Genomic DNA, 23577 nt, shown 5'->3' with positions numbered 1-23577 from the left:
CGATTTTGGTTCCAAAATTAGATCCGACTTCAATGATCTAGTTTAGGAGTGGTATATTATATTATATCGTACCAATAATTGTATACCGTTTATCGTACTGAAAATTATGTAATGAGAAAATTTTATATCATACCTCACCGAAAGATAAATTGGAAATTTTTGTATATATAATTAACATACCGATTATACCGAAATTATACGATATGCCGAGATAATCAAGTTAAATTCATTATTTACTGCATCTTTCGCTCTTCATGATCTTCCACCTTATCTCAAAAAATATTATTCCTGTCCCATTTCTACAAGCAAGCACCAAACATCCCTTTTATTCAAAAAAGAAAAAATACCACCTTTTGTTTTATAGATACATTGATCAGATACAACGCAACAATATAATATTATATATTATACGTATTCATAAACATAACACACAGACTCTTCGATACAACTTCACGGATCAATTTTATGAGTCGTATTTTTATTCGACCCAACTCATGATAAAATATAATTTTGTATGTCAAAAATATTATTTTACATGATAATTATGAATCATACCAACACATTAAGATTGTCTACTCTAAACATAAACATTAACTAACAAACAAATACACCTATCCCTTTACATCTTTAGTAATAGTTTGTATAAAAATAGGGTTAGTAAGACTAAAACGAGCATCAATATTCAATACCGTGGAAGACTGTTCCACTCCTCCTCTAGAAAGCTATCAAACTTCCAAAAAAACTGAATGAATCGAGTTTAACTCCTAGACATTGACCCGGGCTTTTACGAAAACAGGACAAAACCAAACCGAAATAATCGAAGAGAGCAATCGAGTCGAAATAACGGGGTTCGACCGGTTGAACCGGAATCTTAATCACCTTCCATAACAAGGACTTGCTTAAGTAATTTTTAAGAGATCTTTAGACTAAATATTTCCATAAAAAAGTGACAATTTAACTTTCAAAAGAGGCTCCGAAAAAGAAAATGATGGGGTAAATATGAAGCAGGGCAGAGTGCTATTTCTGGGTAGAGGTGGGACCATTGAGCATTCTACATCTCGGCACGTAGCCCTCCTGTCCTCTCAGCTAAATGAGACAGAGGATAGGAGAAGATACATTCATTACACAGCAGCATCCGCATCAACATCGCGGGGTGCCCTATTTTGATTAGAATTCCTCACTACACTCCATGAAAAACAGCCACAGCAACCTGTCTTTGAATCTACCACCATTACCAAGCAAAAGAACTAACTTCCAGAGAAGATGGATATTGAAGAGTGGGAGCTTCTCCCCGACGAGGGATTTCTTGGAATTCATGATGATGGAGGGAAGACGATTCATCCCAAGAGTGTTTTCCATATGAACTACTTCATATCTCCTTCGAATGTTGTTGATTCTGTTTCCCAACATCATCCTAATGATCATCTCCCACCTCTCTCCCTTCATCTTCTGGAACCAAGACTTCCGAAGAAGCCACCGGATCAAGAATCTGCTATACCACCGGTGGAGATGATCAAGAAGATCACGCCTCCAGCAACATCATCAGACCCTGTTTCACAAGTTTTCTTCAAGAAAATGAAGGAGACCGAATTTGTCGACATCAAAGTGGACTCACCAAGGTCCGGTTCTGCTAGTAGGGGATTCCTTCCTCAGATCGAAGGTGCTGCGGTTCTTCAGTTCGAAGAGAAAGGGGGCCAGAACGCCGTTCCTTGTGGTGTTTCAGAAATGGAGATCAAGGAAGACAACGGCATGGACTCGAAGAAAGGCGAAGGAGGAGAATCGAACATATGGAAATGGAGCTTAACTGGGATCGGTGCTATTTGCTCACTCGGGGTCACTCTTTGCTGCATCATCGTTTTCCGCAGCAGCCACGGCATGAGTAACAAACATCCTCAGCAGAATCAAAAGCTTCAAACACAAACTCACGCCAATGACAAGGTTAGAACCCAAAACGTATCAAATCAAACATTTTCGAGCTCGCTGTATTTCATTTTGGGCTTTTAAAGTGGTGCTATAGATCTTTTAGCATGTTTGCAGAGGATCAAGCAAGGCGTAAACCACTCAAGTAGGCTAAGCGAAGCAGTTCGTGCGGTGAGAGGAGTTCAAGTAGCTAAAGCACGCATCACTTTCGGGGGTCACTACGATGCAGCTATCTGAGCACGAGAAGAATTATGGTATGGGATGAATCAAGAAACTAAGAAAACGCATATTTCATATGTTTTAATTGGTTTTGTAAAAAGATTTGTGATTATATTTTGGTTAAAGCGATATCCATTAATGTGAAAATCTATTCCAAGTGTACGCACATCATCAATGTAACAAACGGGCACAACAGTTATAAATTATATACACTCAAGTTCCCCCCAGTCTTCCCAATTATATATTCCACAGAGAATTCCTGGGAAAAGGTCTTTAGATAAGTAAATAAACATCAATGCTGTTTGACTGGGTTTAATTCAAATGCTTACCACAAAAATTAGAATTGAAAAAGGATCGAACAAGGTCCTCTGACTCACAGATTGTGTCATTCAGAAAAAAGATCTTGGATGAATACAATTTTCTTTCATTGCCAACTTCTAACTTTTAATGCATTCAATTCCTCTGAGGTTCATCAGACAACCAAAACAATCTCAACATCTCAGTACTTCAAGTATGTCATATACCAATTCCTCAACATATACCACCAACACAAGAAGCCAATGGCCCAATGCTTCCTACCTGGCTGTAGCCTACATGTTAACACACATTACCCAAACTTTGCACCGATATTACTATTTTTTACCTAAAGGCACCACACAGTCTTTCATACCCACACAATAATATCCAATGCACCATTCTACGACTGAAATACATGAAACTACTCTTTAAATAGACGGGTTTCATAATAGGCAGCACATAAACATGTTAGAATTCTAACTGTAAGAAGATAAAGATCCCATCCACCCCACCTCCAAACAAAAAAGACATCTGAATATGATAAATCTTAAGGAGTACCAGGTCAAAGAGAAGCCTTGCAGATGCAGGGGAATAACACCAACCAGTTGAATAAAAGATTTAATCTTTATTCCGATCCTTTTAACACAAACTGATTAAATCTTGTTTAGTTGATGTCTTACACTAATTAATTTTCCAGAAAATAATTTCTTCTTAGAGAACTTACATTTTCGCACCATGTATTACCAACAAAAGTAAATATTGGGATTGAATAATGCTTGTTGTTTAAGAGCACATTGTTCTGCCCGTATTTTTCGAAATATCTGTAGATTACGATAAATCTGATGGGAATTTAAATTGATATCAATAAGTTGTATTGATGTGATAGGATATGATAATCTTGTAAATTTGGTAGGGTAATATTTTTTATTTGGTAGGGTAATATTTTCTAATATTTGTTTCTCCTTAATAGTTGGGATTTGATATATCCATTGTAACTATAAATATGTGTATTATTTTCAATGAAAGATACAAGTTTTTTCTCTCAATATTTTTCTCATGGTATCAGAGCTCTAGGGTTTCAATACATCCTACACTAATATGTCTTCAACTTCATCCGTCTCCTCTTAAGAAACCATGCCAGAAAAAACTCTTGGGCCTGTCACTACTTTTTCCGGTAGTGACATTTCTTCAATCCAGATCACTACCCACAAATTAAATGGGCGTAATTACCTTCAGTGGGCTCAATCGGTAAAAATCGTTATTTGTGGGCGTGGGAAACTTGGTTACCTCACAGGGGAATTAAAGCCACCAACACAATCTGACCCAACACATAAGAATTGGTTGGCTGAAAATTCCATCGTTCTTGCTTGGCTAATCAACTCGATGGAGCCTGAAATCAGTCGGCGCTATCTATGGTTTCACACAGCCAAGGAAGTGTGGGACGCTGCTCGCCGGATGTACTCCGACCTTGGAAATGCATCCCAAATCTATGAGCTCCGATCAAAATTGAAGGATATGAAGCAAGGGGAAAAATCTGTAACGAAATATTTTTCAGACCTCCAAGATATTTGGCAAGAACTGGACCTGTTTCGTGATGATTCCTCGTCATGTGCGGACTGCAGCATCAAGATCAGGATTCATCTTGAGAAAGAACGGGTCTTTGATTTTCTAGCTGGGCTTAATCGCAATCTTGATGATGTTCGTGGCCGGGTAGTTGCAAGAGACCCATTTCCATCTCCCGACGATGCCTTTGCAGAAGTTCGACGTGAAGAGATGCGAAGAAAAGTCATGTTTTCTGATGATTCAACAATCCCACCTTCTGCTCCTGATGTGTCTGCATTAGCCACACAAAAAACTGCATTTCCTGGCCAAAATTTCCAAAAAAGGCCTTGGTGTGATCATTGTAAACGTCCAGGCCATACCAAAGACAAGTGCTGGGCGATTTATGGCAAACCAGCCAATTGGCAGCCCAAGAAAAAGAATGAACAGCATGGTTATCAAGCCCTATCTGTTAAAGAACAACCTGGAAACTCAGAAAATTCTGCTCCTTTCACCAATGAGCAGATTGCACAAATTGAAGAATATTGTCGAATCATCCGCCAGGCCTCACTTAATCCACCGCAAAACAAAACTGTTGGTTCTTGTTCTATGACTCAAACTGGTAATCTTTTCTCGGCCCTCCGCTCTTATTCCATTGGTTCTTGGATTGTTGATTCCGGGGCCTCTGACCATATGACTAGCGATTTTAATTTATTTTGCACTTATAAACCATGTTCTGCCCTTACTTCTGTGAAAATCGCTAATGGTTCAATGACTCCAGTTGCTGGTTTTGGTAGCATACGTTTATCTAAGGATGTCATCCTAAAGTCAGTTTTCCATGTTCCTACCCTAACTTGCAATCTGATCTCGGTGAGTAAATTCACACTTGACAATAATTGTGTTGCTAAATTTGTTCCTTCGTCATGTCAATTTCAGGACCTACTATCGGGGAAGACGATTGGCAGTGCTAGGATTCACAATGGCCTTTACTACCTAGAGATTCCTCAAGACTGTCTTCCAACTCAAGTGTCTCACGTTGCTTCTCTCTCTGATTCTAGTATTAGGACAATAATGTTATGGCATCATAGACTTGGCCATCCTTGTTTCTCATATCTCAAAAAATTGTTTCCATCTTTATTCAATAATAAAAGTCTTGATTTGCTTCAGTGTGATATTTGTCATTTAGCTAAGCACACTCGTAATTTTTTCCCTCCAAAAACATATACACCAACCGCTCCATTTTCTCTTATTCATAGTGATCTTTGGGGTCCTTCACCAAGTGCTACGTCAAATGGCAAAAAATGGTTCCTCACATTCATTGATGACCATACTCGACTCACGTGGGTGTATCTTATCAATAATAAATCTGACACAAGCAAAATTTTCAAAGATTTCCACAGAATGATTCAAACTCAATTTCATACCCATATTCAAACTCTTAGAACCGACAATGGTAAAGAATATTTCAATACCATTCTAGGTGATTATCTGTTGGATAACGGGATTCTTCATCAAAGCTCTTGTGTTGATACTCCTCAACAAAATGGCGTATCCGAAAGAAAGAATCGTCATTTGTTGGAAGTTGCACGTGCCCTAATGTTCACCATGAATATTCCTAAGTATCTTTGGGGGGATGCCATTTTCACTGCTGCTTATCTCATCAATCGCTTACCAAGCCGAACTCTTGACTTTGAAACACCTTTATCCCTTCTTCTTAAAAAATATCCACATGTGTCTACTTCAAATAATCTTCCCTTAAAAACCTTTGGTTGTACGGCCTTCGTTCATGTCCACAATCACAACAGAAGTAAACTTGATCCTCGATCCATGAAGACTGTGTTCATTGGTTATTCTTCCACTCAAAAAGGTTATAAATGCTACTGCCCACACACAAAGAAGACTTACGTCTCTCGTGATGTCACCTTCCTTGAAAACACTCCTTACTTTCCTCCACCTTCGCTTCAAGGGCGGAACCTAGATACAGAATCTTGGTGGGATACTCCATCTCTTCCTATATGTAATCCACTCCATGAGATTTCTCGAACACCAGACACAAACTCTCCTCAAAATTCTCACACAGATTCTCAGGCACATATCCCAATACAGGAAACAGAGGAAGAATCAACACTGTCACAAGAGTTAAAAGTCTACTCAAGACGGAACAAACCTCGGGCAACTAAAGACATTGTGAATCCTAACAACAGTCAAGAGGATGAACCGGTAGTGGATCCTCAGTCAAATACTACCCTTGACCTTGATTTACCTATAGCAGTCAGAAAAGGTAAGAGATCTTGTACCCAACATCCTATCTCAAATTTTGTATCTTACTCAAATTTATCTTCATCATTTCGTGCCTTTACCTCAAGATTGTCTAGTACAATAATTCCCGGCTCTGTTCAAGAGGCACTTGTTATGCCTGAATGGAGAAATGCCGTCCTTGAGGAAATGAAGGCCTTGAAAATGAATAATACTTGGAATCTGGTCGAATTACCACAAGGAAAAACTACGGTGGGATGCAAATGGGTATTTACTGTTAAATATAGGGCAGATGGCTCGATTGAAAGATACAAGGCCCGACTTGTGGCTAGAGGCTTCACTCAAACATATGGCATTGATTATACTGAAACGTTTGCTCCTGTTGCCAAAATCAATACTATTCGAATTCTGTTATCCTTGGCAGCAAATCTTGATTGGCCATTGCACCAGTTGGATATAAAAAATGCATTTCTGAACGGGGATCTTGAAGAGGAAGTTTACATGAGTCAACCTCCGGGATTTGAAGAAAGGTTGGGGAGTCAGACTGTTTGCAAACTTAACAAATCTCTTTATGGGTTGAAGCAGTCACCTCGTGCCTGGTTTGAAAAATTCTCTCAAGTAATCAAAAAATTAGGATATGTTCAGGGACAAGCAGATCATACACTCTTCTTTAAACATTCTGAAAAAGGAAAAATCACCATTCTCATAGTGTATGTTGATGACATCATTGTCACTGGAGATAACAATGATGAAATGGAGATGATTAAGTTGATGATGGCAAAACAATTTGAAGTCAAAGATCTTGGAACAGTGAAGTATTTTCTAGGTATGGAAATCGCTAGGAGCAAGAAAGGAATCTCTGTCTCTCAAAGAAAATACACTATAGATCTCCTGAAGGAAACAGGTATGTTGGGGTGTAAACCAAGTCATACACCTATTGATCCAGGGAACAAAGGAAAAATGTTTGAGGGTGGACCAGTGGATAAAGAGGGTTATCAGCGTCTTGTTGGAAAACTCATTTATCTCTCACATACTCGCCCTGATATTGCCTTTGCAGTGAGCTTAGTAAGCCAATACATGCATTCACCTTGCCAAGGTCATCTTAATGCAGTATACAGAATTTTGAGATATCTTAAACAAACTCCAGGAAGAGGATTATTTCTAGAGAAAACTAATGATAGAAGGGTTACTGCATTCACTGATTCTGATTGGGCTGGATCTATTACTGATAGAAAGTCAACTTCGGGTTATTGTACACTTGTCTGGGGAAATCTAGTGACATGGCGCAGCAAGAAACAGTCAGTTGTTGCAAGAAGTAGTGCTGAAGCTGAGTATAGAGCTATGGCCCATGGAGTATGTGAACTCATTTGGATTAAAAGAATAATGAAAGAACTAAAGATAGAGTTTGAAGGTCCTATGATGTTATTCTGTGACAATAAATCAACTATCAGCATCGTTCACAATCCTGTTCACCATGATAGAACTAAACATGTTGAAGTTGATCGGCATTTCATTAAAGAAAAACTCGAGGAAGGAATTCTAAGTGTTGAATATGTTCCCACTTCTCATCAGCTAGCTGATCTACTTACAAAAGGACTTTCAGAACAGACTCATGAACTTCTCGTTGGCAAGCTTGGTCTCATCAACATCTATAACCAAGCTTGAGGGGGAGTGTAGATTACGATAAATCTGATGGGAATTTAAATTGATATCAATAAGTTGTATTGATGTGATAGGATATGATAATCTTGTAATTTGGTAGGGTAATATTTTTTATTTGGTAGGGTAATATTTTCTAATATTTGTTTCTCCTTAATAGTTGGGATTTGATATATCCATTGTAACTATAAATATGTGTATTATTTTCAATGAAAGATACAAGTTTTTTCTCTCAATATTTTTCTCAATAACTCTTCCGCCTGGACCACTCACTAGTATCAATAGTCTCCATTTTTTCACAGATAAGTGGACGAAAAACCGATGACATAGAAAGTACATCAAACAAATAAAATTCCAGCATAAATGACACTGTTTCATTAACAACAATGTTGTTCATCACATCGAAAGCTGCGTCTTCAACAGAAAAAGCTCTTTCCAGCTACTTCATCTTGCTTAAAAAACAGCTGTTAAATAACCCACGACAAAAAAAAAAACCATTCCAACCTTCCCAATCACAAAAATTGTGATGCGATCCTTGTGAAATGGACGAGCCGGGTCGGGAGCTCCACAGGATCTGCTATCAATAATTTATTTCAGGAAGATGAGCAAAGTAGATGGCTTCGGCTGTCACCTGCACACAATGAAATGAACTCGTGAATGGGCGCCGGAGGGGTGTCCGGCGTGGCCACTCCGATGCTTAAGTCAGCAGGGTACTCAAGCAAGAAACCAATGTAGCCAAGTAATGGCTGTGTGATTGGTGTAAATGAATGAATCTCTATATGTAAAGAGAGAACCTGGTATTTATAGTAGGAGAAGTAATAATGACCTCGATTTGCGTGTACACCTACCACTCATAGCATTTGATGTTGACTTCCTGTCAAGCTGTCCTATTTTCCCATCGTATCACATCAATAGGATTATGTCGGGTGCGCTTCTCGAGACAATATCTTATCTTCTGAACCACTTGAATGCGACACTGTAATCGAGGTGCCCGGGTAGAATGCTTTATACAAGAGATTTATACAAGAGCCCGAGCCTATGACTGCCCGGAGAGTAGAGCATGGGCTTCCACCTGCCCGGCTCCAGAAGAATCCACCTGCAGACTTACTCGAATTTGGGAATCCATTTGATATTCCGGGTCATCCATGACCCGGGCTCTTACGGGGGTATCATCACACATCCCTTAAATAGTCGGGCTAGAGTCATACTCGCTGTCCCGATCAGTCATGCTTGGATTCCCAAAGAGATAATCAATCTTGTTCTATAAAAGCATCGGGGGCTTCATGTCTCCTAGAAATGAGAAGAAATGCCGGAGTATCGTGCCTCATGGACTTGAGATAAGATGCCGAGGCCTTTTGTCTCTCGGACTTACTGAATAACCAAGGTGCGGAGCCTTGGGCCGGGGAGCAGGTCCCGGGACTTGGAATGGTCGAGGTGCGGAGCCCCGAGCCAGGGTGTAGTGCCCTGGGCTTATCAATAACCAAGGTGCGGAGCCTTGGGCCGGGGAGCAGGTCCCGGGACTTGGAATGGTCGAGGTGCGGAGCCCCGAGCCAGGGTGTAGTGCCCTGGGCTTATCAATAACCAAGGTGCGGAGCCTTGGGCCGGGGAGCAGGTCCCGGGACTTGGAATGGTCGAGGTGCGGAGCCCCGAGCCAGGGTGTAGTGCCCTGGGCTTATCAATAACCAAGGTCTGGAGCCTTGGGCCGGGGAGCAGGTCCCGGGACTTGGAATGGTCGAGGTGCGGAGCCCCGAGCCAGGGTGTAGTGCCCTGGGCTTATCAATAACCAAGGTCTGGAGCCTTGGGCCGGGGAGCAGGTCCCGGGACTTGGAATGGTCGAGGTGCGGAGCCCCGAGCCAGGGTGTAGTGCCCTGGGCTTATCAATAACCAAGGTGCGGAGCCTTGGGCCGGGGAGCAGGTCCCGGGACTTGGAATGGTCGAGGTGCGGAGCCCCGAGCCAGGGTGTAGTGCCCTGGGCTTATCAATAACCAAGGTGCGGAGCCTTGGGCCGGGGAGCAGGTCCCGGGACTTGGAATGGTCGAGGTGCGGAGCCCCGAGCCAGGGTGTAGTGCCCTGGGCTTATCAATAACCAAGGTGCGGAGCCTTGGGCCGGGGAGCAGGTCCCGGGACTTGGAATGGTCGAGGTGCGGAGCCCCAAGCCAGGGTGTAGTGCCCTGGGCTTATCAATAACCAAGGTGCGGATCCTTGGGCCGGGGAGCAGGTCCCGGGACTTGGAATGGTCGAGGTGCGGAGCCCCGAGCCAGGGTGTAGTGCCCTGGGCTTATCAATAACCAAGGTCTGGAGCCTTGGGCCGGGGAGCAGGTCCCGAGACTTGGAATGGTCGAGGTGCGGAGCCCCGAGCCAGGGTGTAGTGCCCTGGGCTTATCAATAACCAAGGTGCGGAGCCTTGGGCCGGGGAGCAGGTCCCGGGACTTGGAATGGTCGAGGTGCGGAGCCCCGAGCCAGGGTGTAGTGCCCTGGGCTTATCAATAACCAAGGTCTGGAGCCTTGGGCCGGGGAGCAGGTCCCGGGACTTGGAATGGTCGAGGTGCGGAGCCCCGAGCCAGGGTGTAGTGCCCTGGGCTTATCAATAACCAAGGTGCGGAGCCTTGGGCCGGGGAGCAGGTCCCGGGACTTGGAATGGTCGAGGTGCGGAGCCCCGAGCCAGGGTGTAGTGCCCTGGGCTTAATAGATAACCAGAGTGCGGAGCCCTGGCCTTCGTACCTCCGAGACTTAAGAGAATATGCCGGGGCCTCGTATCTCCCGGACTTAAGAGAATGTGCCGGGGCCTCGTATCTCCCGGACTTAAGAGAATGTGCCGGGGCCTCGTATCTCCCGGGCTTAAGATAATCTGCTTCTCACAGCTGTATGCTACTGAGTGCACTGCAAATGCTCTTCCACGCCAATCCAGAATAGCTGCTGAGCTTTGACCCCATATAAAATCCACATATAATATCTGAGTGCCGAGCTGGTCAGACTTGTAGGTTTTCCAAACAGAGTGGGATTTACTGCTAGATTGTATGTTCGAGCTGTAGAAATATCCAAGCCAACATACCAAGGAGTAGGAATCCAATGTAATCACATGGCCCGATATAAGAAATCCATCACCAAACATTCCAGCTCTCATACCGATAAAATCCCAAGCATAAAGAAAGGCTAGTTATGATATATCTTAAACACTTTCAGTTAAAAATTATGACTGAGCATAATTGATAAATACGCATAACACTCGATTTTATTAATTAGATAAAAGGGATGCAACTTATCTTCGTGAAATTGCACCAAACTCAGCAGTAACGAACTGGGAACGAAGGAGCACCTAAGATGTTGAGCTAATATCGAGATATCCAAGAAATAAAGATGATATAACCATGTTTCTCGGGTGATGCCAATTGTGTGTGTCGCAACTCAATGGGGGGAGCTATGGAAGCCATGTAGAGTGGCTGTTGATGCAATTAATGGATCCCAAAGAAGCGCTAGCTGAAATTTCCTCCGTTGATTGTATTCAAATCTACCACAAGTCAGTTGACATACCAGACCCCATCATGGACCGCGAAGTTAGAGGTCCGATGCATTCAAAATCGAGAAAACCAAGCAGTTGTTGCTAATAGATTATCAATAATCGATAATGATCAGTAGAGTAAGCCACTGTCAATTAAATAGAATAATCACCGAGCATAGCAAAATGCACTGAGGCGCTGCACGGAGCTGGAAGTCGAAGTTTCATCTCGAGCTAAAGTGCCCAATAATAAAAGGACATGAGTTATAACCGTAGACAAGGCATGTAGGAAGATATGTAGCGCATCCCGAGCCCGATGTTAACAACTCAAAAAATATAGCAAGTTTGCAAGCATTGAACATCCTTAAGCATATTGATAAGTTAAATATAAGGCGAAAAACAAATGTAATATTAAGATATATAAAGAACAAAGTTTTAAATCTTCCCTGCTACGACATCCATAGATGAAGGTAGTAATGAGTCTTTTCCGATAAACTTGATAAATTCCCAAGGTTGAGAAGTATAGAAGCTCCAACCTGCCGATTGACAAGAGTACCCATAAAACTCTCCTTTCATTTAGCCCTTTTTACAGAGATGTAGAGGCCTGATAGCCAAAAGGCCCGATAGCAAAGATGGGAGAAATCGTGATGTAGAATCAAGCAAGCAAGACCCAGTTTCGAGATATATGAAACCTTGCAACCAAATGTCACGATCAAGCTTGTGTAATATGAGAATTTGGATTATTTGCTCTTCCTCGTCAATCCGAAACAACTGCTGAGCTTCGAGCTCATATAAAATTCACATATAAGATCTGAATGCCGAGCTGGTCGGACTTCTATGTTTGCCAAGCAGAGTTGGGCTTACTGTGGTGCTGAGCAAGGTCGGACTTGCTTCGAATGGAAACCATATCTACGTCTTGAGCTCAAGTTCCCACAGACGGCGCCAATGATGCGATCCTTGTGAAATGGACGAGCCGGGTCGGGAGCTCCACAGGATCTGCTATCAATAATTTATTTCAGGAAGATGAGCAAAGTAGATGGCTTCGGCTGTCACCTGCACACAATGAAATGAACTCGTGAATGGGCGCCGGAGGGGTGTCCGGCGTGGCCACTCCGATGCTTAAGTCAGCAGGGTACTCAAGCAAGAAACCAATGTAGCCAAGTAATGGCTGTGTGATTGGTGTAAATGAATGAATCTCTATATGTAAAGAGAGAACCTGATATTTATAGTAGGAGAAGTAATAATGACCTCGATTTGCGTGTACACCTACCACTCATAGCATTTGATGTTGACTTCCTGTCAAGCTGTCCTATTTTCCCATCGTATCACATCAATAGGATTATGTCGGGTGCGCTTCTCGAGACAAGATCTTATCTTCTGAACCACTTGAATGCGACACTGTAATCGAGGTGCCCGGGTAGAATGCTTTATACAAGAGATTTATACAAGAGCCCGAGCCTATGACTGCCCGGAGAGTAGAGCATGGGCTTCCACCTGCCCGGCTCCAGAAGAATCCACCTGCAGACTTACTCGAATTTGGGAATCCATTTGATATTCCGGGTCATCCATGACCCGGGCTCTTAGGGGGGTATCAAATTGGAACAAAAACATCAAGAGTGCCTCAAATTCACCACGGCCCTCAGTAAGAATACCAAAACTGGAACCTTTACTTGAAGCAGATGATGCGGACTCAATCACAACGTAAACAAACTTTAAACTTCATTTCCAGTACACAGAAGAACAAATTGCCGATTGATAAACAAAATAGCAGACAACCATACATGCAATGAGTAATACCGATGATTAATTGCCTAATCGGAGTGCAGGACTTCTTCTTGGAAATGGAAATCTGACGAGGAAGAGGAAGAGGAAGAGGAAGAGGTGAGATAAGGGCTGTCGGGGTAGGGGAAGCAGAAGAAGGTCCAGAGCCAGAAGGCGAGGCCGCGGAGCTGGTGCAGAGGGAAGCAGAAGAGGAGATGGAGAACTTGATCTCTGGGCAATCGTTGTGGGTTGCACACTGTTTACTCACAAGCATTAGCCGACACTTTGGCTACCCCGACCACCGATGCGCCGCTCGACACCATCTTATGATCCCGATATTGATCTTCGTATCGAAAACAACAATAATAATATAATAACTACAACAAATAAGTAAGGCTTGCAATCGCCAATTAGGCATTTTTTTGTGTCAAATTAAAATTGGATTTTCTTTGGTGGCCATGTTGTTCGTCGTCTTAGGTTGCTACGTAGTTCAATGCAGGGGTGTTTATCGGTCCTAAGGTTCCGATTCCGAACCGGTTCCAACCGGTTCCGATTCCAAGATTCCAATCTTGGATCAGTTCGATAACTTTTAGATCGGTTCCAATTCCGTTTGGAACGGTTCCGAGTTCTTTGTCCGAATATTATTATTTTTAATATATAATTATTTTTATTAATGAACATTTTTTATTTAATATTTTGTGTTAATCCTACCCATATTCACAATAAAAAGTAATACTCTTAGCATAAAAAATTATACTTTTTAATGAATGATCCAAATAAAAGATTTGTCTCACAAATTCGACCCGTGATACCGTCTCACACAAGTTTTTGCCTAAAACAATACTGAATAATCATAAAAACAAAATAATTGAAAGATTGATTTTACAATTGTAAATCTAAATTCATCACGATTTATTAAAATATATTTTGAATATTCTTGATCTTCATCGGAATTTGAGTTTTGAAATTCATCGATTGCACCGGCACTCATATTCTTTTTTTCGACTGCAAACCAATCTTGTATGCATTTTACTGATGTTAGCATGGAAAGTGTTCTGGCTTTAAATTTAGTTCTTTGTTCACCAATGATCCTTCCATATATTGAAAATGCTGAATCGGAAGCAACATTCTAACTTTGAATGGATAGGAAATCTCTTGCAATTGCAGCTAACACTGGATGAAGTTTAGAATTTACTTTCCACCAATCAAGAAAATCAAAATTCTACGTAGTCTCAACATATTATAAATTTGGATTTCATTGTAATTGGTTGTTGTTACATATTTTCCTTTGAACTTTTGTTATTACAAACTTTGAAAGAAGTTCAGTGCTCCACTTTTGCTTTTATATATCGGCATCTCCTCCGGCTGCGCACTCAGTTCATCACATTGTTCACTAACATACAAATCAAACAATTCTTGGAGACAATACATGATTGACTTCTTTTAATCGTCAACATTTTTTCGAAGAAATTTAGCATAATATTCAAAAAAACAAGTCTAATCCTCCTTGATTTTGAGTAGGATCTAGTAATGTTGCTAAACCATGCACATAATTTCCAAATATTTTAAAAATTTGTTTTCCATATTTGAAACAAAATCATGCATAACAGAACCATCGCGATATTCAATAAATTTATAAAATATATGAAAAACAAAAGTAGAAACATGGTTGAAGTATGACAGTTAATGTCAGAAAATTTTCGACCGCTTCTTTAAAATTTCTAACAAAGAAACACATTTATTCAAAATATGTTAATCATCGTCAGTTAGCATTAAATATTCTACCGCAATATTATTGTAATATAGAGTAACTAAATCTTGAAAACACAATAAAGTATGAAGTAAGTGATATAAATAATTTCATTTAGTTTCAACAAGAGAACATTTTTTAAATTTAATTCTGTTTGATTCGAATAATGTTTTCCTGTCACGTCCATGTCTTCTTATATATAATAATTTCCCACATAATTTTATTTTTTCTATTACATTGTACACATGATCATCACATACACATTTAACACATAAGTTGATAATATGATATCCACATCTAATATGAAGCAAATTACCAACTAAAATTAGTTTTAGTGATTCTTTAAGATATGTAATTGCAAAAGTATTGACACTCGCATTATCTAACGTGATCGACATTATTTTATTTTGTATGCCATAAATCTTAACAACATTTAAAACATATATAGCTATAGTATATGCGTTATGTGACAAATCTAAATGATCTAGCGCTAAAATCTTTTTTTTGCATAGTCCAAGTTTCATCAATCTAATGATATGTAACAACAAGATAAGATTCATATTTTAAATTAGTCCAAATATCAGTTGTCAAACTAACTCTACAAGAAATATTTGAAAGATGCGATTTTAGTGTTTTTTATAAATATCAAAACAATATTTCTTAAGTGTGTGCCTAGAAATATTATGAAAATCAGGTTGAATAATAATAGTAAATTCAACAAAAGCTTCTTGTTCAGCTATTATAAAAGATTGACAACAATTGGTAACAAAATTTACGACGGCTTTTCGAGAAATTTATTTTGTAATTGTGAAATATTTACCACTTGAAGGATTAATTAAATGTTGTGTTGGTTCCTTACTGAATGGTTGTAGTGTATCATGGTCAAGTTTATGTACCTTAACTAATATTTTTTCAAAGTGTCGGCACCACCGGAACCACAACCCGTTTTGTAAGAGTATTTCGTTTTGCAAATTTTGCATACAGCAAAAGAGTTATTCGTACGTTGTTATTCAATATCGAAGTGATCCCAAACTTTGCTTCGCTTTGCACGGGCTGTCGTTGTGCTCGTTGACATTGTGTTTCTTGCTCGGGTAGACGATGACGTCCCTACATCTTTGTGGGGAGTTCCACGTCTTCTTCATCCTCGTGGCCAGGTTCGACCTTTTCAAAGTCGGGGATATAGCCAAAATGTTCACCAAAGACAGAAGTGTATTCACCTCCACCACCACCACGGTTTGAAGATGATGCCATTGAAATTCGAATTATTTATATGAGTAAATGAGAAATAATAAATAACAATAAAAAGAATATTGATTATAACACAATTATTGAATATATTTGGAGAAATTATAGCAAAAAAAGATATTGATTGTAGAGAAATACAAAGTTGAGAAAAAATTGATGTGTGAAATATAAAAAATGATTTGTATTTATAGGTGATTTTTGGGGGTAAAAAAATTTTATATTTGCAATAAGATCCCCAAATTGCAAAATTTAAAAATTAAGATTTCACTAGCCGTTGAAATCTGCAGCCTTTGGGCCAACGGCTGCAATCCAAAGGCCTTTTTTTTTTTCAAAAAATTCGGGTTTCGGTTCCGAGTCGGGCCCGAGTACGGACAGGAACCGGTTCGAACAAGGCTTTGGAGAGCCTACTGTTTATCATGTTGGCCTTGTCCCGATCTTTCAACAGAATCAGACAGTTGAGGAAAGGACTACAGTCTCCCCAAAGGCTGCTGTTCTTAGTACTCCTGCATCTCCGACTAGGCCCATTCAGTCCTCATCACTATTGTCCGTGCATGAACTGGCTTCAGTTGAGGAAGTCATTGAATCGATTGTCCCTACTGTCTCTACCACTTTGGAAGCAGCACTGGCAATTTCCTTGCCCCCTTCTGGTTCTCCTACCCCAGGGCAACAATTAGCAGAACCAGATGCTACTTCTTTACTGCCGAATTTAGAGTTGTTTTCTGCTGCACATCAAGCAGAAATGAACGTTCTTCTGGAACAGCCTTCTGCACCTTCTATTGAAGCATCTTCAGTTTCACAGACTGTTACTGTACCAATGGAAGAAGCTTTGGCCTCTGACTTGGCCATTCCTACTGAAGATATTACTCTTCCTCTGGTTGCTGTTGAACCTACTGTTTCTGCAATTCCAGTAGAAAGCACAGCAGACCCTGCTCCTTCTACTGCATTGATGGATGCTCCTCCTGTCTCTACTGCGTTGACTGTCTCCCTCCCTGTTTTGAGTGCGACGAATTCTCGTCTTTCTGAGATCAAACAACGCATTCTTGAACGAACTCCTTCCCCGGAATCAGATGCATTCAATCTCGAACATCAGATTCAGTGTCTACAAACCGACCTCAACAACATCTCTGAGTTAGTGAAACGTATGTCTTGTGAAAACCTTGCGGAATTCAGTGGTGCTAAATCTTTCCGAGAGCGAATGGGGAAATACATCTATCTCACTAAGGAGACCTCGGACAAGATGTATGCTGAAGCCTCCGTTTTCAGAAAAGCTATATCAAGAACTCACAACGCCATCATGCTTGCTCAAAATGATATACTCACTCGAATCACTGAGCATGATGATCTCTTTCGATCACTGTCTACTTCTGTGGAACTTTTGGATGCCAAGATTGACTCTCAAAATCAATCTATCACTGCCTTAGATAATCGCATCTCTTCTCAGACCCCGTATCTGGAGATGCTAACCGATGGCATTCAAAATATTTCCGACAGACTGAATGATCTCTTTACCCATGTGGTGGCCGCTGATGCCAAAAAGGGGGAAGATAGAGGAGATAGAAGAGATCAAGCAGGAGTTAGGCAAACAGAAGATGAGGCTGAACCTTCTAACAGAAGAGATCAAGAACCTCAAAATGAAGAAATCATTTACAGGGACATTGGAACCGATTGATTTGTTCACTTTAAGGCGTTATTAACATTATCCGTTTGTTTAAATGATTATCTGTTTTACTTAACAACTTTCTACTGTTTAGGTTTTGGCATCACCACAAAGGGGGAAATTGTTAGACATGAATTTTATTGTGGCGATGATAAATAAAACCAGTAGACCAGCAGACCAGAACAAACTTATCAGTAGCTGTTGTTCTAGTAAAACTAAACCAGTAGAAAAGGGATAACAATACAAAATCAGTAGAGAGCGTTTTCTAACGTTGCTATCTTAATTGTTACCGTTAAAGAGTTCCTAGTACTAGTATTAATTGCAGCATTAAATACTATACGGAGTCATTTAATGCATATTACCCAATTAAGTATAAAACAAGACTGATTGTTTTATAGCTTTTCTGCAGGAACTTGTTTCGTTAATAAAGCTGATTGTATCAGTTATCTGAAGACTTCTCTGATTGTGAACGTTGAACTCAGTCGATTATATATACTTGGATCAAATCCTTGTTCGACACGACACTTCGCATAATATCATTTTCAAGGAACAAAGCTACTCTCTTATCAGACGAATATCAGAATTCCTTGAGCATTTTAAAAGTTCAACACAAAGAAAAGTAGCACACGCTTCATAGCTTATATCTGATCTTTTGTAGATCATCTTGTGCTGCTAATTCTTACACTCTTCACGATCTTTACTGCACTTATACTTTATCAGAAGAGTATGTAATCTGAAAAGAGTCTTTTCAGAACTTTGTGTCTCGCATTTTTGTGAGTTGAGAAACTAAGAGTTTCAGTAGGCTGAGGTGTAAGTCCTTCTGAAGTGGGTGTGTACAAGTGTTGTACTGTAATATCCAAAGTCTTTTAGTTATACCTTCTGGAAACAGAAGAAGGGGAGACGTAGAAGAGTTTATCTTCGAACTTCCATAAACAACAGCTGTCTACTGCTTTATTGTTTTTCCAACTACTTCATCAGATTGTTTCCGCACGTTTTACTGTAATCAGGTGAAAGTATTCGCACAAGATCAACTATTATCCTTAACAGGATTTTAGTACCTAATCAGAACGAAAAACGAGTAGAGTTTATTCACCCCCCTCTAAACTCAACTTCGATCCTCAACAATAACAATAAATCTGAACAACAAAAACGAGCATCAGTTTCCTTTAAACAAATATATGTTTCGAAAAATTCAAATTTTGGCCTCAAAATTTTAGCAGCTTCGACTTCGATCTCTCTCGATTACTAAATCCGCTCTTAAATATAATAACAATATATACAATCTCGGATTTAACTTCATTCTCAGTTTTTTATTAGTAATTTTAATCGACATCTTCTCGTTAATTTATTTTCAAAGAATAATATTGTGTGTATTAGTTAGCATTAATTATTTCAAATTTCTATTCTTTAATACAAATTAAGACATTAAATTAAAATAATAAAATGAGATAAAGAAGTTTCTTTTTATATGTATCATTTTTACGGAAAATTATTATTATTTTTTGTAAAAACTCAGCTATTATTATTATTATTATTATTATTATTATTATTATTATTATTATTATTTACTAAAAATAACTAGTATTCAATAAAATATAATATTTATATCAATTATTGTTTTCGGTACTTTTCTTTTATAATAACGTAGTTATTGTTTATTATTATAATTAATATAAAAAATAAAAATTATTATTATTAAGAAGATATATTTTAAATTAGTTAAATTAAACTACAGAATTTTTTTGTAAAATATATAAAAAAAGAGAATGAGAATTTTAAGCAGTAGACGATTTGACAAATCCTATTTTGCTCCTGCTCCTGATATGACATTTGCATATTTAGATGTTACGGGTAGGAGTGGGCATAAAAACCCGAAAAACCGAAAAAATAGATCAAACCGAATAATTCAGTTTAAATGATTCGTTTTATAGGTTTTTCGGTCAATTATAGTTTTAAAATTTATAAAATTCTGTTTTTCAGTTTGGTTTTCGGTTTTAATCCCCGAAAAAACCGAAAAATCGAATTTTATAAATTTTAAAATCATAAAAAACCGAAAAACCGAGCCGACTATATTATTGTTAAGTATAAGATTTTTATGTATAATGGGTCATATTATTGTTAAGTATAAGATTTTTTATGTATAATGGGCCTATTAAGATTTAAGAACTTAGTATCATTAACTCTCAATTTTCAATTCGATCGTTTTTTTTCTCACCACTCACCCGTCGATGTTTTCTTTTCTTTTCTTTTCTGCATATATTTCTTTAATTTGTCCACAAATTAAATGTTTGAAAAATAATATGATTTATATTTTAAAGGCATAAAGTGACGTATACTTTTATATTTTGTAATAAATTTGAGCTATATAACCGGCCGTATAAACCGAATCGTAATACAAAAAACCGAACCGAACCGTAATAAAATGGTTCAGTTTTGAACTAGAGATATTCAAAACCGAAAACCGAAAAACCGACCTATTGTAGAATAAAACCGGACCAAACCGACAGGTGCCCACCCCTAGCTACGAGGCCCCATTATCCTTTGAGGAAGCTTCGGGACAAAATCAATAGTTCATTATCTAATGCATCTTTTTGTTCTATTGAGAATGAAATCAAAATGTTCATTTTATTCTCACCCAACTCCTTGCCAAGCACGCCCTAAGCGTTGGTAACGTAGCTAAATGGATATGTTCAATAGTTTGCTAACATTGGACTACAGTTCGTATAAATCTCAGCAACTTCAGTTTTTTCTTTCTTTCTTTATACAATTATACTCCATCCACAGTAAATATATAAGTTTTTGTTGTTTTTCCACATAAATTTAGAATATTATTGGAAAACAAATTTTTTAAAAAATTATGTTATTCTTATCTAATTTATTTAAAAAATATTACACATCTTTCCAAAACTGATATTGATAAAAAAAAAACAAATACTTCTAAATATAAAAATTAGACTATATATTTGAGACTAATCAAAAAATAAAAGACAACACAGAGAGATAAAAATCGAACGACAAGGGAAGAAGTAGATTTGGTGATACTAAAGAATTGAACAATAATGCATACCAAAGTTGATCTAAACTCTATCCCATTCAGATGATAATTTAAAGAAAAAGGTAAAACTACTCAAGCAACTACATTAGTAACATACAAAAGAGACCAAAAAATATCAAGGGTCATTGCTTAATGTATGGTGAAGATCGATATATTTAAGGGAAATGATTGGTCATCACAGGGGGATGGGCTACGAGATATCCTTTATCATCCAAGTAAGATACCACTTGACCAGCCATCTCATTGGGTGTGGGGCAGATTCCATCCTTCTGTAGTAATTCAATCTGAAACCATAACTTCGTGAGGTAAGAAAAATGAAAGCACAAAGATCAACTGTGAATGATGTATAACTCCTGATGAATCACCAAATATCTGTAATTAAAATTATTACAAACCTCACAGTTCAAAGGAGGTTCATAAGGATCATCTATTCCAGTGAAACCTGAAACTTAATCATACCGTTTATAAAAATCTGACCCACAAAAAAAAAAAAACAGATCTAGAATTGCTAGCATACAAGGTTTAGACAAGAGAAGATGCACCTTTGATCTTCCCAGCCCGTGCAAGCTTGTAAAGACCTTTGGGATCTCGGCCTTCACATAACTCAAGAGGCATGTTCAGAAAGACCTGGAAATTTTGCATTATGTATATTTTTTAAGGCCTCTGTTGTATGTATAAGGATGCTTGGTATTGGAAAACAAATTCTTGCCTCAATAAAATTATCTTCTGGTAACAGGGCACGACAAGCATCTCGGTCTTTACGGTAAGGAGATATAAGACTAGCAATGCAAATTAACCCACCGTCAGCAAAGAGCTTTGCCACTTCACCTAAATGGACAACAAAGAAGATGCATTAGTAAACAAGTAGTAACTATGCAGTAGATATACCTCATGTCCTAACTCCTAACTGTGGAGCCATTTCATCACTCTAGCATTATGAAAAATTGCTATACCAAGAACCAACTGGCATCAACAAAATGGTTACTGGAACATGGCCTTCATTAGAGAAGGCGCGGCACTCAACTATAGATATTATCTGATTATCAAGCATTTCAATTAAAGATTTTGATGTGCTTAAGCGGACTGCATTGGTAACCAAATGAACATTGGGGACTTCCAGGTTCAATATCAATATACTGTAGCTATATTGGGTCTAGATTATGAAAAGTAACGCTTTGAATAGGAAAGAAAGAGGATAACAGAGAATTGCAGGCATTGATAATTTATAAATCCAAACAAAAAAACTGCATACTTACCGACCCTGCGTATATTTTCAGTTCGATGTTCTGGTGAGAAACCCAAGTTCTTGTTTAGGCCATGCCTAAGGTTGTCCCCATCAAGAACATAGGAGAGTTTACCGCGGGAATGCAACTGTCTGCCGAGTGAACATGCAAGTGTGCTTTTTCCTATGCCACAAAGTCAACAAAAAGATATTTACAAGCAACAAAAACTTTACAATTCAATCACAGCCTGTGATAGCTGAGATGCTGTTAACAATCTAAAGAATGGTTTATCTACTTTTTACAGTGATTCAGCATTTTTGTAAATCATGCGAGCATAAAGACAACATGTAATGCATGTTTGGTATATTTCTGCTGCCTGCGGAAAATATTTGCTGGCAACATGTGATACATTTTTGGTTATTTAAGTATAATTGATAAATAAAAATTGAAAATTTAGTAAAGGAATGATTCAAATCATTTGAAAGGTATTAACAAGGACAATTCAATGGCACAAATGAAGTTTAAGAGAAAGCAATACTAGTGTGTTGAACAGGACATTATACTCGAAGCATATATAAACAAAACAAAACAAAACAAAACAAAAATGAAGTGGATGAAAACAAAAGAACGACCTTGTAAATTGAAAACCCATACAAACATTAACCTGATCCACTGAGACCAGTGATCCATACAACACACCCCTGTTGATTAAGCAGTTTTTCCCTATCGTGCTTCGAGATGGGACATTCGTGCCAAAAGATGTTAGTTGAATTGCCCACAGAAGACATTAAAATAAAATACTCTTCTTTTTCCTGCAAACAGAAGAGAGGCTTTCGGATTATGAATTTCAACTTGTTTGGAAGATTTCGACTAAGATTAGTATCAAATCCATCCCTTCTTAATCCAAACTAATATATTAGCAATTAAATGCACTGATTTAAAATCCAAGTTTGAAATACTTGTCCAAATCAGATCCTTCCATGGAAATCATGTTCATCAATCCAACTGCAGCCTAAATCTGCCCAAAAACATTTCTCCATTCAATTTCTATCTTGAATCGTGGCTCTACTCATGGCATACACTGCAGCGCTTGGTAAACAAGAAGGTACAATTTCGGCCCAAATGAGTTAGCATATGAAGACGGAAGCGAGAAAGTGCCCGCATTATTTCGAGAACAAAATACATAAAATTGGTGAGAGAGAATGCAGGAAAACAATGGCGAAATCATATGTACCTGTAAGCGAGGGGAAGAAGGGGATCGGAATAGAGGCGACTCCTTGCAGTGGTGGAACTGATTGAATGTAGACGCAATTCGGGCAATGGAGGAAAGGTGTCGGAGGCCACTATGTCCCTCTCTATATTCCCGCGTGGTTTGTATAAATATTTATTTCATTCAAAATTAGAAAATTTGAGTTTAGGATTTTCTTTCTTTTTTTTTTTCCTTTTTTTGGATTTGGATATTTATTCATCAAAATCAAAAGAGATATACATTTACATACA

General features: G+C 38.7%; 2 protein-coding genes and 1 long non-coding RNA gene across 6 annotated transcripts; 1 reads left to right on the top strand and 2 right to left on the bottom strand.

Moving 5' to 3' along the window:
* Positions 1-1069: 1069 nt before the first annotated feature.
* LOC140827076 (uncharacterized) lies at positions 1070-2347 on the top strand. The gene is made up of 2 exons (XM_073189681.1): positions 1070-1938; positions 2038-2347. Exons 1-2 carry the CDS (start codon positions 1264-1266, stop codon positions 2155-2157), a joined length of 795 nt encoding a protein of 264 aa, XP_073045782.1. The 5' UTR covers positions 1070-1263; the 3' UTR covers positions 2158-2347.
* A 5877-nt stretch (positions 2348-8224) lies between these two features.
* Positions 8225-13648, bottom strand: LOC140827077 (uncharacterized). Its single transcript, XR_012116914.1, has 2 exons — positions 12996-13648; positions 8225-8424 (listed from the first exon to the last, which is right to left on the bottom strand). It is a non-coding gene; the product is annotated as an uncharacterized lncRNA (long non-coding RNA).
* Positions 13649-20838: 7190 nt separating this feature from the next.
* LOC140827074 (adenylyl-sulfate kinase 3-like) lies at positions 20839-23501 on the bottom strand. Of its 4 annotated transcripts, none has more exons than XM_073189677.1 (8): positions 23312-23489; positions 23037-23166; positions 22742-22889; positions 22111-22260; positions 21564-21682; positions 21397-21481; positions 21250-21296; positions 20839-21138 (listed from the first exon to the last, which is right to left on the bottom strand). In XM_073189677.1, the coding sequence occupies exons 3-8, from the start codon at positions 22863-22865 to the stop codon at positions 21010-21012; spliced, it is 654 nt and encodes a 217-aa protein (XP_073045778.1). In that variant the 5' UTR covers positions 22866-22889; positions 23037-23166; positions 23312-23489; the 3' UTR covers positions 20839-21009. The 4 variants fall into 4 exon arrangements, with proteins under 4 accessions (XP_073045778.1, XP_073045779.1, XP_073045780.1 ...); XM_073189678.1 differs by having other exon boundaries at positions 23037-23158; XM_073189679.1 differs by having other exon boundaries at positions 23037-23095.
* Positions 23502-23577: the final 76 nt, after the last annotated feature.

This window comes from Primulina eburnea, chromosome 3 (assembly GCF_022965805.1).
Source record: "Primulina eburnea isolate SZY01 chromosome 3, ASM2296580v1, whole genome shotgun sequence".
Taxonomy (NCBI): domain Eukaryota; kingdom Viridiplantae; phylum Streptophyta; class Magnoliopsida; order Lamiales; family Gesneriaceae; genus Primulina; species Primulina eburnea.
This window is presented reverse-complemented; position numbering and strand designations above follow the sequence as displayed.

Excerpts from the sequence above, each read along its gene's own strand:
- LOC140827074 (XM_073189675.1), bottom strand. The coding sequence starts at position 22,865 with ATGTCTTCTGTGGGCAATTCAACTAACATCTTTTGGCACGAATGTCCC. Across the intron at positions 21,683-22,110 it reads TGAAAATATACGCAGGGTCG|GTGAAGTGGCAAAGCTCTTT; the intron begins GTAAGTATGCAG and ends TTGTCCATTTAG. Across the intron at positions 21,297-21,396 it reads ACGGGCTGGGAAGATCAAAG|GTTTCACTGGAATAGATGAT; the intron begins GTGCATCTTCTC and ends ATTAAGTTTCAG.
- LOC140827076 (XM_073189681.1), top strand. The coding sequence starts at position 1,264 with ATGGATATTGAAGAGTGGGAGCTTCTCCCCGACGAGGGATTTCTTGGA. Across the intron at positions 1,939-2,037 it reads AAACTCACGCCAATGACAAG|AGGATCAAGCAAGGCGTAAA; the intron begins GTTAGAACCCAA and ends GCATGTTTGCAG.